The 20,327-nt window shown below is 44.7% G+C and overlaps 1 protein-coding gene across 1 annotated transcript; it reads left to right on the top strand.

The window, feature by feature from the left end:
- Positions 1–3,400: 3,400 nt before the first annotated feature.
- Positions 3,401–10,255, top strand: LOC138514532 (olfactory receptor 5J3-like). The gene is made up of 2 exons (XM_069629999.1): positions 3,401–3,653; positions 9,317–10,255. The coding sequence occupies exons 1-2, from the start codon at positions 3,645–3,647 to the stop codon at positions 10,253–10,255; spliced, it is 948 nt and encodes a 315-aa protein (XP_069486100.1). The 5' UTR covers positions 3,401–3,644.
- The last annotated feature ends 10,072 nt before the right edge of the window (positions 10,256–20,327 follow it).

The raw sequence follows: 20,327 nt of genomic DNA, 5'->3' as shown, positions 1-20,327 counted from the left end.
CGGTGACCCTAACATTACTTCTGAAGGTCCATTTAACTGCACTGGACTTCGAAAACCTTCTGTGTTTTATCCCCCGTCCCAGAGTTTCTCTCCTGAATCTTTAGTATTCGAAAAGAAAGTGATTGCTGAGATTAAGGCTCTGGAGTCTAAAGCTTCTAGACCCTTCCAGAATCTCTCTAACATTGAACTTAAAGCTCTGGATTCCCTTTCCAAGAATTCCCTGATTATCATCAAGAAAGCGGATAAAGGTGGCGGGATCGTGGTGCTGAATCGCTGTGACTACATTTCGGAATGTGAAAGACAATTGAACAACAACCACTATTACCGTCCACTTACCGTGGACCCTACTCCGGAACTGATGGCTCTCGTGGCCGACAAAGTCTCTAAAGCTAAAGACCGTAAATGGATCTCGAAACAAGAAGCGGAGTTCCTTGTCAATAAGAAACCGAGTATTCCTACTTTCTACACTTTGCCCAAAGTGCATAAAACCTTGGTTAACCCTCCGGGTCGTCCAATTGTAGCTGGGATTGATTCCGTTCTCGAACCTCTCTCCACCTTTGCCGACCATTATCTTAAAGGATTCGTACAGACCATGCAATCATATCTGAAAGATTCCAGAGACGTCATCAATAGCCATGAAAATTTGACCTTCAACACTGAGACTCAACTTTTGGTGGGCCTGGACATTGTCTCTTTATACACCAACATCCCCCAACAAGCGTCCCTTGACGTCATTGAAGAAATACTCCTCTCCCGTGTTGATTCTGACCCTGTGCCTACCTCATTTATCCTCTGGTGTGTTGAACTGGCTTTAAAACGTAACTATTTCGAGTTCAATGGCAAGTTCTATCAGCAAATTGAAGGGACTGCCATGGGTGCCACCATGGCTCCGAGTGTGGCCAATCTCTATGTTGAGACCTTCGAAAAGATTAACATTTACAGCGATCAAAATCCGTTTAGCAATAACATTGTTAAGTGGAGTCGTTATATTGACGACATCCTTGTTATATGGAAAGGGACTATAGAAGATGCCAACGCCTTTTTTAATTGGCTCAATAACCTGAATCCACATTTACAGTTTACTATGACATTGAGTAATGAATCCACACATTTTCTGGACCTTACGATTTTTGCTTCCAATGGCCTTTTGAAAATTAAGCCTTACCACAAACCCACCGATAAAAATTCCCTTCTGGATTATTCTAGTCACCACATCAAACACCTTCGTGATAATCTTCCTTTTGGTCAATTCTTACGCCTCAAAAGAAATAGCTCTACTAAAGAAATATATGAGTCAGAGGCTAACATTCTCACCAAAAAACTCAGACAGAGAGGTTACCCAAAGAAATTGGTAAGAAAATCAGCTAAGAGAGCTTTCAACAACAATCGAGAAGCTTTATTGGAACCGAAACCTGTTAAAACCAAAGATGAACGTATTGTTTGTGTGAGTACCTTTTCTAACCGGAGTTTTGAGATCACCAACATCATAAAGAAAAATTGGAAAATCTTTAAAACCTCTGCTCCCTCCATGCCCGTGCCTATCTTTGCGTACAAAAGAAGTACCACGATAGGGAATAGAGTTAGTAATAGCAAGCTTAAATCTATTCCCACCGTTGAACCCCGTTTAACCACCCTTTGGGGGTTACCCGAACCCACTGGACATTATCCTTGTGGTTCGTGTGGAGTTTGTAAATTGACCTCCGTAACTAAAAGTATTGATGTTGGCCTCTCAAGACTCTGGACTCAAAAGAATTTGACTAATTGCAATACCGAATTTGTTGTCTATCTGATTACGTGTACCTGTGGACTGCATTATGTGGGTAAGACCATCCGGAAGGCAAAAACACGCATCATGGAACACCGGAGCTGTTTGAAGAATAGAACCGAAAATGCTCCGATGGTCAAACATTTCAACCTTCTGAAACATCACTATGAGGATTTCAAATGGACAATACTTCTATCACTGAAAGGAACCAACTATGCCACCCGTGAAAAGAAACTCCTCAAGATTGAGCAAAAAATGATTTATACTTTGCAGAGTGACACTAGGGGTCTTAATGACTCTATAGAATGGCACAATATCTAAGCGCCCTTTCTCTACATGCCGGGGGTCGGTCTCTATACCGAACTCTCTCTTTTTATTATTATTTTTATTTTCAGTACTCCATAGATTAGCTTCGGGGGGAAGGGTTGAGTACGCCGTCTGTTTTGTCCTGCCCGTAGACATGGGGGTACCCTTGTAACAGTTCTTCACACTCTGTGTGTCTCCATCTTCCTAGAGTGGTCGGATGTGTCCTTAGGCTTTATCTATTCTGTACTTTCTCCCATACTTCTTCATAGTTCTTTATAACTTTTTATCTTCCACTCACGGGTGTCACTTGCTCTTTTGTCTTTCTAACTCATGAGCTCTACTTAGGGGGTCAGCTGTCACTGTTGGACGTTCGCTATTCCATTTTTTTATCTCCACTCTAATATGGCCGCCAGGGCCGTTACACCTTTAACGTCTGTCGTGTCACATTGACATAGACGTAGGACTGCCCGTGTCTCCGTAATTTGTTAAGTATTGGCCAGGCATCATACGCTGCCCTGTCCTGAGACCTGATTTACACGGAGCTTTGCCGCGGTCTCTTCAGCACTAGCGCTGACACGCTGATTTCTCCTAGGGATTCATTGTATGTTTTCCCTTTATTCCACGAAGGGACTCTCTACCTCTCAGGTACGCCTCAGGCTTCACAGACGTTCCGCCGGTTACAGCGGGCTCGTCAGAGTTATCTCTATTGTTACTCCCTCTTGGGTTTTGATTTACACTCGTACTTGGGTATCTCGGAACGGAGGCATAGCGTTACGATAGGGGCCTTGTTGCTTCGGCGCTTTGACTGTGTGACACAGGACGAGTATTACTACTTTTTTTGGGGTGACACTTCTTCTTGCCATCTTGTCCCCTCTTCCTTGAGCGGACTGGGCTTCCCCTCCGCACTTGCTGCCCATATGGCGACCATATGATTATTTAGAGGTTTTTTACCATTAGGTCTCTTTCACCATTTCTATCTCTAATTATCTAGGGAAGGCACCTCTGCCGTTCTTCGGCTCAGATAGTCGCTTTGTTTTGGCGCATCTCCGGCTTTTTGAGAGCTACCCATGGCGCTCTTATGGATATCTATATTTGTTTATCCTAGGTTGGACCGGATTCCGGACTCCTACTTCCTACTACCACTCAGTAGAGAGCACCCACAGGCATCACTAGAGGTATTTATCCCCTCTATTTGTGATACCTTTGTTCATAGTCAGAACCGGCAACTCCATTTGCTATTTGTTAGCTCATCTCTTGCCTTGTTTGTTTGTTTTTTACCCCACAGATGCCAAGAAATATTCTGATATTAATATTTGTCTGTTGATTAGAATTATTTGGTTACGTTGTCATTTATGTTTCTCCTGATGAATGTTCCATACCTAGTTTAGGAACTGAAACATGTCGAGCCAACACTCTGGATTGTTACCAGAGTGACCAATTTGCTGACACATTTAACCCTAATTAACTTTGGGTGCGTAAAACTGTATATAAAACGTACCGCTTGGTGTTCGGTGTGTTTACTCTTGACACACTGGCAACTAGCTATTGAAAGCTTGTCACGTAACTGTTGTCCATGTCCTTTGTTTGTGGTGTAGATTTTCAAAATGTATGTACATATTGTGGACCGTATGATTTAATTTGTTTTTAAAAATCTGTGATTCATTAAATTTGATATTAATCATTTTTAATTATGACGGGTCCTTGTTGAGATACTCCAATATTATGAGTTCTGTGTACATGTGGCATCTATATTAACTAGCTCTGTCTCCTTTGTAAATAATAATCCAATTATTTTAGAACCATTACCAGTGCCCTATTAATATTCAGAAGCTTAATGTTTACATGATTCTTTATTGTTATGTATTCCTTTTTATACTATCTATAGAAACATGATAGACTGGACCAGAAATTCGTGATAACAGAATGTCTGATAGTCTATTCATAGAATGAGCTAAACAATAGACTTGGCTATGGTGTATTCTCAATAACGTGCATCCTGTATACAATCATATCATAAACATAATCACACAAAATGTAAACTTGCCCACATAAAAGCATGTGTATAAATTGCACATTTGTTGGTGGCTTTCCTTTAACGTTGCAGCTTTCCTTTCGTTATATAGCTTCAGTATTACATATTTGAAACATGCTAGTGCTCTAGAAAAGTGTGCCTTAATGTGAGCAACCAGTCAATAACTCACAAGATAAACCTTGTCACCAACAGTGGGAGCACCCATGTTTGCCTTCACAAGAATGGTTTCGGTTCGAATTCCATGCCGGGTGTAAATATGTCTCAGCTATGGCACAAATCAACATGTGGTCACTGTAGTGAAAAAACAGAAATACATTACGTGTACATCTCTACAGTATTGTCATCCAAGCTGCTCTAGCACATGTTGTCACATCGGAAGGCCCAACCATATTGTTTCTTTTGCTACTATTAGCGAAAGCATTATATTTTGCATTTTTGTCTTGTGCCCTATAATTAAAAAACACATTTATTTAAGTTTCCCTATCTTTGATTTAATGCAGGCATTCTGGATCACGTGTTAGACTTTTGAGCACTGCATTTACTTTTCTGGAAAATGATTCTTGCTGACAGAGAGGGGGAAACAAATAACAGCCTCTCAATATTTGCTATTATTTTGTTGCGGATATGAGTAACATTAACCTCTTGTATGCAGTAGTATGTCACCAGCAATTTTAGAAGGTGAAATAATACTCTTCACAATGTTTGTGAATTTCCCCCTAATCATTGGGTGTAAGATGTTTGCTGGTTAGAGTGAGTACAGTGTTTCAGTGTTCCAATATATGAAAATACCCCATGTGTGGTTGATTGGTTTTTGAAAACTACAACATTTACAAAAGACCGACAAACCCAGCAATACAGGAGCAAAAGATGAAGTTGTTCTGCTGCAGGTCTAGCTGTAATTAAATGCAGTGGCATACCGGGATCATTGCTCTATACTGTTCTATAATTTCTGCAAGTAAGTACAATTATACTTTTCTTGAAAAGAACATATAACTTGTTAAATAAATAACACCATGTGCAGTGTTTGTGAATTGTGCCTATTCTTCGAGTAGAAGATGTGTTCTGCAGCAAGGGAGCATACTACTGCTTTTTTAAGGCAATTTCCTAGCATTTAAAAAATTTCTCCAGAGAGTCTTCCCTTGCAAACCTCTGTATGACCATATTTTTTTTTGGGAAGTGATTTGTTAAGGTATATAGCACACAAATTTTGTAAGCCCCATAATGAGGTGCACTTTCCCATTTTTGTGACTGACCAACAGTCGCAGTTGGTGCTGGATTTTCGCCGCATTTACAATTTCTTCAATCATTTTTAGGAAGAGTGTGTAAAGGGTTTTGTTGTCTTCTTCTTGTGGCATGAACATCTGGCAAGTCTGCCTTCATTTTTGGAGGGATCATCATAACAGTTTTAATCTTTAGTTCAGTAAATGTGGCTCATACAGTATCTTTAAACATTTCTCAACGAATCATTCTGAGAACAATACCATTTTTGATATGACATCTCCAATGTCGTTTGGAAGGGTTCCATTGTGTGACCCATTTTGATTATTAAGCCTCTAATGTATGTTGCTGTACGTCTCTTTGCAAGCATTGATGTGGGCCTATTTACTAATGATAGCAAACTTGCTTATAACCCTGCACAGAATCTGCTTCTACCTCCACTGTTACAGAAGTTTTCCTCATAGGTTGCTGCATGTCATGGTTATATATTTGAACACTGCGTGATATATTCTGCATTTAGTGCAAATTGTTGTTAAGCTGTGGTATGTCATGGTTTCTATTTTTTTAAAAAGTTGCAAACCAATTTATTTGCTTCTAAGATAGGCTTTTAGAGTGTTGCATTATGTGAAAATGCTCACATATGTGATTATTTGGTCCACACACATGGTTATTATTTCTCAAAAGTAGGACTTTTAAAACAGCAGGAAATCCAGAAATCCAGTAGTACAAGATGAGGTTGCTGTGCTGTAGGAATGGCTGTAATTAAATGCAGTGACATATCCAAGCCATTGTTCCATAATCCAATATAATTTCTGGGATAACATTTCTTTCTGAAAAAGATTCCAATAAATTGTTACATGTATAGAATGAGGCTGGGGCCTTTCAATGAAATTAACTGTCTCTGCTTGAGGCATATTTTTCCATAGAGGCAGCCAATTGAAATTTGCTGTTGTATGGTTGAGTTTTTGACTCCATGGGTTTGAACCGTTATTGTTCATCAGAATTGGGGTTGTTTATTCTTGTTGCCCATATGGAAAAGTAATTTTTTGTCCCATCAGCTAACCCGTTGATATGACATGCATGTATAGGATGTCTACTTTATTTCTAATTAGGAGTACAGTTGGCTTCGGCACTTCCTCTCTAAAAACCAATGGGACTAAAGGTTAAACTTGTGTTGTCAGACCTTTTTTGGAGCAACGTGTCAGCTAATCGAAATGATCAAGGATATATAGCTATCATTCATTACAGGCAGTACTAGCTTTCAACTAGTCCATATCCACTTTTTCTAATAAATTGTATTCATAATCAGTGAAGGAAAGATGTCACCTGTAAATGAAAAACAGAGAATTAACACCTTGAATAGTTGTTGATGGAGAGGAATTGCCTTTTCTTACCAATGGAAAGTCAAGTATCTTCCAGAATACTCACATTCATCTCTAATTAATTGATTCTATGGCATTTTAAAGCTATCTGTTTTGGGAGCTTGTTTAGCTTTTTGTTGGAGCTTACAGAGCTAGGTGATGCTTGCTGTATCATGGCTTTCAATTTAATTGCAAGAAGGTTTGAGTTCCATTGCTAATAAGGATTTGAAATCTGAGTAGAAAACACACATTTCTTGGATTCAGGCCTTTTCAGTTGTTCACCATTTTAGAGAGGATTAGAATCAAAAATGGGCATGGGCAGAACCACCTTCCAGTATTCTGCTCGTAAGTCCATCTCCTGTGTGGTTAACAGCCGGCATTGCCTATCTTTTAAACCTGCATGTGTCAGAGAAAGAACAGGACTAAGGGACTACAAGTCTATGAGCAATAGGACACTAAAGCATGTATTCATCTTGTTTATAAAGTCCGCCCCATATAGGAAGGTGTGACAGTTTTTCCACAATGTTCTTGACATAGAACTACCATTATGATCCACTCCTGTGAACTCTATGTGGTCCTAGAATTTGAGACTTCTGGGAGATAGAGCAGGAGCAGAGAGAGACGAAAAGCACTGTACCCTGGGGCAGGTAAGTCCGACTGTGAGCTTCACTAAGGAAGTCATCTTGCTTAGTTATGAAACTATTTTGTATGATCCTATATAACACACCCCTGAATGGTCTTGGGAGTACATTTTCCTACAATGTGGTACACATGCCATATGTGTTCCCACCTGAAGCAGAACTAACGAGAGCTTTATGATTGGATCATCCAGCATAGAACAATCTTCAGAAAGCATGCAGAGAGAGAATATTTTGTTGTTAATACTAATTATGATTATGGTGATTTCAGCGACAGGACATCAAATGCCACAATGACGAAAATGGCTGAAAATTCCATGAGTCGGATTAGTCCAACATTGCCTTTTTTAGATTGTGGTGTTGCCAATGCCTCCATTAAGCTTAGGGTGCAGAATAGTGAGCACTGAAATGTGTAAAATGTTAAACAAATGCCTGATGCTTGTGGAAATAGGAACTGCTGGGTGCATCCTGTTGGTTTGCTGGACTAAATGACTTCTAAAATGTCTGTCAAATGGATTTATTTAAAATCTATATAAATAACAAATGTTTGAGTTTTGCTTTTTATCCTGTGATGAAGAAGATCTATGTGACTTTGAAAGCTCATTCTTTATTCAATCTCAACATAATATTTTCAACTGTTCATCACAATGTGTCAGCCTCATTGTAAGTGTGCAAATGTTTTGGAGATGCCCTGTCTAACAGCTCAGTAGATCAATAGTGCAGACACACAGAGCAATAATAATTACATTGCTAACCGAACCCTGTGATCCACAATAAACAACAACCTTTCTACACCTTGTTTGTTTCAAAAGAGTAAGACATAGTGGTGAGACAAAGGAGTTACACATTTGTATACCCCCGCCTACTAACTTGAAAACTGAATCCAACTTAAGACATCTGAAATCCTGGCTTGCCGAACGGGCCACCTAATCACATGGGGTACCACGACACTAAACTAATACATTTCTGGCTCCATCCTTTCCCACTGGCCACACCTTAGCAGCTTTTCCCAAATAGTCTCCAAGTACCTAGCCGCACTCCTAGGCTTACTTCATGGTTGATGGTTATCACATATACTAGACTGTGATCTTGAATTTGCCCTCCTTCACTAGGCAAAATGTTATCTGATTTCACTCTTCTTACATGTTAACCTATTTGTTACTGTTTCTGAACCGCAGTAGCTTGCACATGGCTGACAACTCACGCCTACATTCTGTGTCCAATGTTGTCATTATACTTTTATTGTTTATGGTTTTCCAACCAATTATTCTGACACTTTACCGACTACATGCAAAGTCACACTAGGCATGTAACCTAACTGAATCCAGTCTTGACCATTATATTATTTCTTTGTTTATGTGCCCCTGATTTGTGCTTTAAATCAGTATTCTGGATCTTTGGTGCTATACAAAACAAATAAAATGACATATTAAACAGTTGAATGGCCAAGTCTCTCTTTTCAGAGCTGTGCTTCTTGAGGAAATATGTATCTCAAGCTTATCTGACAATGTTTGATTAGAATTCAAGAAGTTCTTTGCAATGCCAAATATTTATTTGGGGCAAAGCTTCTTTGGCTGCATGGCGATCCATCAATTGGTAGAAGTCAGTTCATGACAAATAGTGCAGAGCAGATCAGATGCCAAGAAGGGAAGCCTTTTAAAGACAATGAATACATTTGAATTTCGTGTGTTCCCCTACCTCAATATTCTTGAGGTGAGTGTCTACATGCACATTTTGCCCAATAGAAAGTATGATTTACATCAAGTAAGTGCATAAAAGATGCTATAGAACGCATATACATGCCTAATGGAATAGCATACATGATAAAGCACCACCAGGAATGGGAACAGGGTGATATTTTATGCAGTAGGTATTTTAGCATCTCTTTTTTGTGTGATTACTTATGTAAAAAACATGCATTTTACCAGCTATGTTGTCATTTTTTATGGAACAATAATTATTATTGCATCTTTTCCCGACAGGTCCTGCATGACAGATGAAAGAAGAAAACTGGACTTCAGTAACAGAGTTCATACTTCTTGGTCTGACTGATGATCCCAAGCTGAAGGCTCCACTGTTTGTGCTGTTCCTCCTATTTTACATCATCACCATTCTGGGGAATCTGAGCATTATGGCACTCATCAGAACCTTTCCACGCCTTCACACTCCTATGTATTTTCTTCTCAGTAATCTAGCATTCGTAGATCTCTGCTACGCCTCTATTATCACCCCAAATATGTTGGTTAATTTCCTCTCAGACAAAAAGGCTATTTCACTGTCCAGTTGCAGAACTCAACTATTTTTTTTCTTTTTTATGGGTAGTACTGATGTGTTTCTTCTGGTGTCTATGGCCTATGACCGATATGTGGCTATTTGTAATCCTTTGCTCTACAATAGCATTATGACCAAACAAGCGTGCATATTATTATCCGCCAGTGCCTACACAGTGGCCTTCTTTAATGCCGTGATACACACAAGTTGTACCTTCATGTTATCTTTCTGTGGACCCAATAAGATCACTCATTTCTACTGTGATATCCCTCCTTTACTAAAACTGTCCTGCTCTGACACATCGCTTAATGAGGCACTGCTGGTATTTGTGGCTGGCACATTTTTGGTGGCTTGTTTCATTATTATCTGCATCTCCTACATGTACATTGTGTTGTCCATCATGAGAATACACTCCCCTGAGGGGAGGAGCAGAGCTTTCTCTACCTGCTCCTCACACCTTTTCTGTGTTGTTCTGTTCTATGGGACTGTCTTTTTCATGTATCTTAGACCCAGATCAAGTTATGTAATGGATCAGGACAGAGTAGCTTCGGTCTTCTACACAGTGGTGATCCCAATGTTAAATCCCCTGATATACACCCTTAGGAACCAGGAAGTGAAAGGGGCACTAAAAAGTGCAATAGAGAAAATATGGGTGCAACAATAAATATCCAGATGGAGAAACATCTCTGGACTTTAGACTGCATTGTTTTGGTGACAGAAAAGACATGATGTAGGGATTTTGCTGGATGGCAATGATTACTAAAAAGGAAATCAGAAAGCAGACACTGGGATTGCACATACATAGATGTTTGCTCGTGTTTCTATTTATGTATCGGTTTTCAGTCGGTCAAAATAGGTTTGCTTGGGATGAGCTCCAATCAAACAGTGAGAAAAATGTATGAGTAATATTCCTTATTTAAGATATTAAGGGAAACATGTAAATAAAATAAAGTTATATTACTGTATAACATGCAGACTCCATTAAAGTTTATTGAGGTTATAGCTGGATAACCATCCTTTCAACGTTAACAGTTTTCTCTACATTGGCCCATCTCTGTGATGTGAATAATGCAAGTGTCTTAATTCGAAAGATATACAAATTAATTTTTACCCGAATGTTCTAAATAAGCCAAACATTAGTCTTTAAGGAAACGAAGTGAGTGTTTTTTTCTGATGTATGCAATGATAATACCTATTTGAGTTACTACAGTATGGTTCCAGTATGATTCCAATACTATCAGCAAGTTGTTGTATAATATTTCAGGGTTAGTTATGGCAAACCAATTTTGCAGGTGATATTTTATTGTTATTGTTTCTGAACCAATCTTGAGAACAGCTTCTCGTAAAGGGATACATATCCTCCATCACCTGTCTACTATTTATAGAGCTAAAAACGGCCCGTCATTAATCCAGCACAGTTGCATTGATTGGGCTGTATAGCCTTTCTTTTGTATATCCAGTGCAAGGTGCAACAGGGTGCTGGATGATAGAGAAGTCAGACCTTTGGGGAATGCATTTTCCAGCTCCTACAAGGAAGATAGTCATAGAGGTTGGAGCCAAAGAACACTGTAGGCTTGACACATTCTCCATAGATTTCAATCATAAATTAAACTCTCTAGCCTACATAAAACCATGGGAATCTTGGAAGTGCTCTGCTACTGAACCACATTTGTTTAACACACTCTAAGAAAACGAATGGAAGATGCTTAATATTTTAATGAGTTGCTTAATATTCCTAGCATTTTTAAGCATGAGATTACAGTGGAAGTGTCTGCCCTTAAATCATAATTTTCCTTTTTACAATGTATTTATTTATTTATTTAATTTATTTATCTGAATTGACTCATAAAAGCACCTTTAGAAAACACAATATAATCAAATATAACATCAATATTATATACAACTTAATAAGTTTGTAGTACTCTTAGTGGTCCTTTCCTCTGAGGCGAGGTGAGTCGAGGCAAGAGGCGAGTGGCGAGAGAGGTAGATGACTGCAGAAGGGATGGCTGTTTTCTTTCCTTCTTTGCTCTTTCGTGGCATCTCCAGCAGAGCCAGGGACCAGAGACAGAGCCCCTGCTGTGGTGTCGCGTTTCCTTTCTCCCTGCCCCCTGCACCAGCATTGACATTTCCAGTGGGAGCTCAGCGTGGGGCGTGCTTGGAGACCTGTCCTGGCCAAAGGAGAGTGTGTTCAGGAGTTCGGGTGTCTGGTGTATGGTAAACGAGTAAGCACATACAGAAAATCAGAAGGGAACGAAGGGAACAACGCCAGGATAAGCGCCAACAAAGTCCCGAATACAGACGCCTAGAAAAGTTAAGCCACCCCTAGACATAAATTGTCTATATAATGCACGAGTTCAGACCCGCTCGGTGGCCGCTGGTATGACAAATGATTAAGTTAGCAAGGCGTCAGCAGGTACAATTGCTGTCTTCTATCAGCCGGCATGCACAGCGGTTCATCTGTGAAACAGAAGCCGGCTGTAGGAAACAACACAGTGCCATTTATTGTCTCCAGCACTGTTACCCGGGGCTCAAGGGGTTAATGCTCATGAGCCCCCTCCGTTGTAAAGGCGGAGTTTAGAGTGGGCAAGGGAGTTATGGGGCACGTGCGCATCCAGCGCCAGTTCCTGCTTGGTTGTAGAAGAATAAAGAAGTTCCTCCTATCTCTCCGTGTGTGCGTCCTTCATTGGGCCTAGATCCCTAGGCAACATTTGGCGACGAGGATTTCTCCCGCACACTGGAGTCCTCCTCCTGCAGCAGCCCGCTCGTGGTGGGCAACCCAGCGAACCTCCTCCTCCTGCTCCACCTCCGCTCAACACGGCACTCCGCCGGTTCCGCCTCGCCGGACCTCCTCCACCGAAGCTCCGCGGAAGCGATACCGCCCACGCCTCCGTCCTGTACCCTGCCAGTCGACACCTGGCCGTTGAAGAGGCCTGAATCGGCAAAAGCGGCGGACTCCCTTTGCCGGGCGCCGGGTGCACGTAGGCTCGGCCTAGGCCCGACTACCTCGCCCCACGCGTCGCCTAAGCACGTGCGGGCCTCGTCTCCCAGGCGCCATGAGCACCTCCAACCCTGGGTCCAGCCAGGGCTCTCCTCAACTGCCGCGGGCGGCGAAGTCGATTCAACTACGTCTGCCCCCGCCGTTCACCATGACTCCTCAAGCCACCAAAGGCCCCAGGTGGACCGACTGGATGGATGATTTTCGTCATTTCGTGAGAGGATCCGGCGACGGGGACTCCCCCAACATGAGAGACATTTTCCTCAACCTGGTAGGGGGGGAAATCAAAACGGTTGTCAAGGCCATTCCGGCCGCAGACCAAGATACATTTCCCAAGTTGATTGGTGCGTTGGACAGACTGCTGATTATTGAGGTCAACCGGGACTATGAAAGATATTTGTTCAACCAGTGCACCCAACTCCCGCAAGAGACTGTCGACGAATTCATCACACGTCTACGAGTGAAAGGGGCGAACTGCCAATTTGATGCGTTCTCGCTAGAGGAAGCCATTCGACTGAGGGTAATCGAAGGGTGCCTCTCCCCCGCACTCAAGAAACAGCTACTCAAAAAACCGCTCACCATGCCCGAGGTCAGCGAACTTGCCCGCATTCACGAGAGAGTGGATGCGCAGGCCTCAGCCATGGGACACTCCAGCAACCCTAAAGCAGATACGGGGGAACTTGTGGCCGCCATACTGCCCCCCCGTCAAGGCGACAGGGGCCCTCAGCCATACAGGCCGCCGACACCCTCTTCGACGTCCACCCCGCGTCTACAAAGACAGTGCTACCGCTGCGGGATGTCCTTCCCCCATTCAGGGTCCTGCCCGGCCCTGTCCCAGCGATGCACCAACTGCGGGAGAGAAGGACACTTTCACTCCGTCTGCAGGGAGGGCGTACCTTTTCCGATGCGACCCCAGGCGGCCCCCAGAATGCTTTTCCGGCCGCAGCCCCTGCAGTACAGTCAGCCTAGACCATACCAACAGGGTTTCGGGCAGAGGCGCTACGTTCGAGCGATGGATGAATACCAAGCGGCAGGATACGCCCCACCGTACGATCAGGCTGATCAGCCTAGACACTTCACAGACGAATATGACAACCCTCCTGCAGATTACAGGCCTGAGACCCTCTACCAAGAAGACCAGGCGATGGCCTACTACGCACCGCAGGACCAATACGACCACGACGAGTTTGTGAACCTCATACTCGATAACAAAGAGGCCAGGGAGGCCCTGCAAATCCCGCTCAAGATGGGGAACTGCCAATTTCAATTTATGATTGACTCCGGGGCCACAGTGAACATCATGGGTGAACAAGACTATGATCGTATACCATGCCCACCACAGCTCAATCCGTCCCGTTCCAGAATTTTCCAGTGGGGAGCTGCCACCCCGTTACAGACGGTGGGCCAATTCACCCAATGCCTTCTCCTGAATGGGCGGCAAGTGGATGCGACCATTCACGTGATACGGTCTCTCGCCAGGAGTCGATGCCTCCTCAGCTACCACACGGCGTCGCTTCTGGGGCTGATCGAGATCCACGTGAATGTGGGAGACGTAATCACCGCCGCAGCGGCCTACCCCAGCCTGGGGAACGCTGTAGGATCGATAGCTTCTCATCAGACTCAATCGCTCGTCTCACAAGAAGACATCGTGGGTGCTTTCCCCAAGCTATGCGAGGGGCTAGGAAAGCTCCGGGGACCCCCCATCAGGCTCCACATCGACCCCGACGTACGGCCAGTGCCGCAACATCCCAGAAGGGTTGGTTTCCACCTCCAGGAGACTGTTTCGGAGGCACTCCAGCAACTGCTCCATGACGGCATCATCGAACCGGCGACGGGGCCGACGCCGTGGGTGTCCCCCCTCGTGGTAGTACCCAAGGAAGGGGGAAAGATCCGGTTGTGTGTGGACATGAGGGTGGCCAACACGGCGATTCAACGGGAGAGACACCCGGGACCATGTATCGAGGACATGATTGTGCTGCTGAACAGTGCACAAATGTTCTCCAAACTGGACCTAAATCAGGGATACCATCAGTTGGAGCTCCACCCTGATTCCCGGCCCATAACCACGTTTGCGACCCACGATGGGCTTTTCAGATACCGGAGACTGAACTTTGGAATCTCATCGGCCGCTGAGATTTTCCAGGAGGCAATACGCCAGATCATCCGACCTATAAAAGGGGCGCTTAATTACAGCGACGACATTCTCGTCTTTGGATCGTCCAAGGAAGCCCATGACAGGGCACTTCACGACACTTGCAAAGCCCTTCAGAGAGCCGGCCTCACGCTTAACATCTTGAAGTGCCGGTTCAGTAAAACGAAACTCAAATTCTTTGGACACATCTTCTCCAAGGATGGCATGATGCCCGACCCCGAGAAGGTCGAGACGATCTCCAACCTCGGCGAGCCCCGGCAGGTGGCGGACGTCCGCTCGTTCCTCGGCATGGCAGGATACTGTGCGAGGTACATCCCCCACTACGCCTCCATCACAGACCCGCTGAGGAAACTGCTGCAGAAGGAGTCGTCGTTCGAATGGACACCGGCCTGCCAACAGGCCTTTGCGGACATCAAGCAAGCCCTTGCGGAGGCTCACCGTCTAGCATACTTCAACCCGCTGTGGCACACCGAGGTGGTAGTGGATGCCAGCCCCGTAGGCCTCGGTGCCATCCTGGCCCAGACCAGTGGTGCGGATGTTAACCCCAGACACGTGGTTGCATACGCGAGCCGAGCGCTGTCGACGCCTGAACTAGCCTACTCCCAGGCCGAGAAGGAGAGCTTGGCAGCGGTCTGGGCGTGTGAGCACTTCCACAACTTCATAATCGGCAAAAGGTTCACGCTGGTCACCGACCACCAGGCACTTTTATCACTGTTCGGGAACCCGCACACCAAGATGCCACCGAGGATTGAGAGGTGGGGCATCCGCCTCCAGGAATATGATTATGACATTGTACACCGCCCGGGGGGCGACCTCAACCCCGCAGACTACCTCTCCCGACACCCCGTAGGGGCCCCGCTTGCACGGAAGGGCGACGTCGCGTATGTGCAGTACGTGGCGGCCCAGGCGCTGCCTCCGGCGCTGTCCCTTGAAAGGGTAGCGGCCGCATCGGCAGCAGACCCAACGACAGCCCTGGCGATTAGCCTCACGACGGCCAGCAAGTGGAAAGATCACCACAGAGCCATCCTAGCTCACCCGGGGGTGAACAAACAAGAAATCGAACGGCTAGCCCGTGTACATGGTGAACTTGCGGTGAAGGACAATAATATCCTGCTCAGAGGATGCAGGATCGTCATCCCCGCCACACTCAGGAGCGAGGTGGTCAGCAAGCGCACGAAGGTCACAGAGGAGCCGAGAACACGAAGAAGCAGCTCAGGTGCCACGTGTGGTTCCCCCTCCTGGATGTGGCCGTTGAAGAGTGGGTAAGGAACTGCCACGCCTGTCAGTGCACAGCCCCTGCAGAACGTCCGCCCCCACTCCAACATACTCAAATACCTGATCACCCATGGGAACGAGTAGCCATGGACTTCTACGGGCCGACTGAAGCGGGTGACTACATTTTACTCTTCATAGATGAGCACTCAAGGTTCCCGATTGCCAAGGTGGTCAATTCCACGGCGTTCACTCAAGTGGCGGCGACGATAGAAGAGGTCTTCAGTGAGTGGGGGATCCCCAAGTGGGTCAAGTCCGACAACGGACCACCATTCTGGGGACACGAGTTTGGAACACTGGCAGAGCACCTGGGGTTCAGGCACATGAAGATCACACCACGCCACCCCCAGGCAAATGGAATGGCGGAGCGCTTCATGGCGTCGATCAAGAAGACCCTACAGAGGGCACGGCTTGACGCAGTCGATACACACCAAGCGCTATGCCGCCTGTTAAGAGACTACAGGAACACTCCCCATGAGGTCACAAATAAGACGCCTGCCGAGCTCATGTTCCGATATGAGGTGCGAACCCGCATCCCGAGAAGTACGGCGCAGGCAGAGCCGGCCGACCATGATCTACTCCAGAGAGACGCGGCGGCAAAGGAAAATGCAAGGCTCCGAACCGATGCACGGAGAGGAGGGGTGCCGCCGGAGCTCCAGGTAGGAGATGAAGTTCTGGTGCAACAGCCGGTGAATAGAAAGACAGATTCGCGGTTTGCTCCAAGCCCCATGAGGATCGTTGCAGTGAAAGGTACAATGGTGACGGCTGAAGACCAGAATAGGACCGTCACCAGAAACTGTCAGCAGTTCAAGCAATATGCAAGAAGAGAAAACACAGAAGGACCTCAGAGGGCACTCTCACCAGAACCATGGAGGCAGAGGGATGATGAGTGGTTTCCCCCGGAAGGAGATCCCGGGGACATGGGCCAGAGTGGGGCGACTGAAGAGGAGCCAGATCTTGGGACTCGAGGTCAGAGGCCGAGACGACTCATAAAGAAGCCGATGAGACTTGTTGAAGAGTGCTGAGTTATTGTTTGGACACAGAGTGTCAAGTTGATGTTTGGACATATTGTCCGGGGGTAGTGTTACCCGGGGCTCAAGGGGTTAATGCTCATGAGCCCCCTCCGTTGTAAAGGCGGAGTTTAGAGTGGGCAAGGGAGTTATGGGGCACGTGCGCAGCCAGCGCCAGTTCCTGCTTGGTTGTAGAAGAATAAAGAAGTTCCTCCTATCTCTCCGTGTGTGCGTCCTTCATTGGGCCTAGATCCCTAGGCAACAAGCACTGATAATAGAGACATAGATAACAATTCTTTACTGGCATTGTGTTACAAGTTGCAAGGGACTGCTGTGGCTTGCATAATGCCTGTTCCATCGGTGGAAGAACAGAAAGTTACTGCTCTGAGAAATGGAGTCCCAAATGCAGTGGTTCATTCAAAAACTGCAGTTTTCACGGGCAACCTGCCAAGTTCAGACCCCTCAACAGAAGGGGTTGTTGCTGGTATACACCAAAGCCCACAGGCCACACAAGTAACTGCACAGCGGCTGTCTATGTCACCTAATCTCTTTCCAAATACCATGCAGGTATCTGTGGGCCAAGCTGAAGTTTCTGTAACCCTAACCTGCAATGGGACGAAGTCAAACAAAAAAAGTGTGTTGATCATTGCATTGGTTGATCGATTAAAAGGGGTGGCTTTGGGCAACAAAGATAGAGAATGCCATGTCCCAGTGGTAACAGCTGAATTGGGTAATTCAAGCTCTGAATAAGACTTATCTATGGTTCCAATAGTGATACATTTCCAGGAAGAAGAAAATCCAGTCCTAGCTATGCAAAAAACACAAAGGGAAATACGTTTGGGTAAACAAGCTAGATTGCACAGGCAAGCTGCTAATAGGAAACTGCCTCTGCTATCTAAAATGCAACCTGCAGAACCTTTAAATTCAATGTCAATAGTGCCTAAGCAAGCACACACAACGAGGAATACGAACATCCCTACTACAAAGCGGGTAGGGTGCCAGATGTCTACTGGCACCGTGACTAGTTGGCTCCTAGGGGATGGCCCTCAAGCTGATGTGGAAATGTCAGAGCCTATTATTGTTCAGGTCTGGGGGGATTTGACCTCTTTGTTGGCTGTACAGGACCTGCCGGAGGGTGCTGCTACAAATCTGGCTCAGCAGGAGGTCGCACAGCCCCCTGCATCCCAGACAACTGTTCATGTCCCCACTGAGAAAGAGTTAAAAACCTTTACTATGGGTCGGGAGCCTCTAACATTTACAGAAAGATTCACTAATAGGTCAACCCTACTTAATGTATATAAGAATATACCTGCTTTGAGAGTGCTATCATCTGCTGATTTTAGATTTGTTGAACTTGTGAATATCAATGTAGGCAATAGCAATCGATTACATTGTGCTACTGTAGAGGTCCCCTCTCTCATTGGTTGCCATCAATGGTCCATTCAGAATGCGGGATATGTAGTAGACTGCCTGTTGCATGTTTTTTCCCCACCTGCGGCGAAGCCAACCCAGGTCTGGAACCCTAGCCCAAAAGCGAATGTGCTGGCTAAAGATTCACAGGGATGTCATTTCACCAAAATGCCTGCGGTAGTGGAAGTGACATCACATGACCCTTGACCTCTAATGACATCACATGAAGAGAAGTCATTTGACCCCACCCCGAAGTGACGTCATGGGAAGCATTGGAACATGACTTTTCACCCCTTGACAAAACAGGAAGTGGCATCACATAGCATTGTTCCTAAGGTCACTACGAAACATATGGTTTTGATATCACTGTAATGTGATATACATTTCATACAAGAATGGATCACCATATGTATCATTAAGATCAGTGTGTATAGGCCCATATTGCCAAATTACTGTGAATGCAAGTAGACGTTCAAAGCCAAATGATAATGATGTGTTATTATATAGCACTTAAGCTTAAGCGCTTTATATAGAACAAATATACATACGATATCACCCGACCTGTGTTTAGTACTCATTTATAGAGCACAGAAGGAGGAACGGCTGAGTTGTTCTTGCCAGGATTCAAACCTGCAGATGACGCACACACATTGCAGGAGCAAACGCTCAACCCACTCAGCTATTTTACCGGCTATAGCTATCTTACTGGGTATAGTAAAACGAGCAATTACATGTCTGAATGTTCTCAAAGTCAAAAAGCAAATTAGACTTTCTAGTGGATACCATTAAACTGGCAACTGAGATTTAACAGACGGCCAGTTCATCTGCAGGTCTGGTGCAATGTTGGGCACATGTCAAGCTTGCAGGCTTCAGAGGTTGGCAAAATACATACCAATGGAGGGTTCATAACTGTCTATTGAAGAATTCAGAGTAGCGCAAGAAAGCTGCGCACTCACATGGCATCCCGTACTCTGGGCACTGGTTTCCTCTTACATGCAAACAAACATCCTGAACAGCATGCCAGGGAGATAGGAACGATAGACACATTACAACAAAGCATTAATTGTGGCACAATGAAATCAATGGGCACTTTATGTGCAATGGTCAAACATTCTTACATTGTACACAAGCTTTTATGCACAAGGATGTTGTCAAGTGACCGATGACACTGATATGGAATGTCTTGGGATGATCGTGACTCAGACAACGGCAGAACAAACATGCTATAACTGCAACTACATAGGCCGAAATGTATGCTTATTCTACACGTAATGCTTTTTGTAAATATTTGACTGCATTGTGAATTTGAGGTGTTTAAGAACAGACCAAATCTTTAATGAGTCTCAAAATTATTGTATAGAATTCCAGAAAGACAAATTATTTGTTTTTCTTATTCTTTCTTATTTAGGGTCACTGTTCAATGTGTTACACTTGTGGAACCCCCTGTTTTTTCAGAGGCGTGAACAAGAAAGCCAGCCGCTTCCATTTTTAAGGGGTTTTAAAAAAAAAATGTTTTAGGGGTAGCAAGGGAGACCACATGGTAGCAAGGGAGACCTCAGAGGTCGCAGTCCCGTAAACCCCCAAATGACGTCCCTGAGGAGGCAGTGCTGGAAGACACGATGGGCTGGGAATGGTTCAAGATGTTCCTAATGAGGCAGTTGGTTGAAGCGAAATTAACTTTAAAAATAGCAAGTTGGAACACCAGAGGCAAACCAATTTTCTGGATCCAAATAGCTCTCTCCCTCTATTTGATGAGTTTGATGTGGTGTTTTTACAAGAAAACCTGGCTTGCAGCAAACATCCATATAGAGGGCTTTATTTTATTCCAGCAACTGGCATCAAGGGGCCTCTAAGGAAGTCCCTTTGGTTTTTGTAATTATAGGAATTAAGCAGCATG

This window comes from Ambystoma mexicanum, chromosome 12 (assembly GCF_040938575.1).
Source record: "Ambystoma mexicanum isolate Mex_15411 chromosome 12, UKY_AmexF1_1, whole genome shotgun sequence".
NCBI lineage: Eukaryota > Metazoa > Chordata > Amphibia > Caudata > Ambystomatidae > Ambystoma > Ambystoma mexicanum.
Note: the sequence above shows the minus strand (reverse complement) of the source record. Positions and strands in the feature narration are given on the sequence as shown.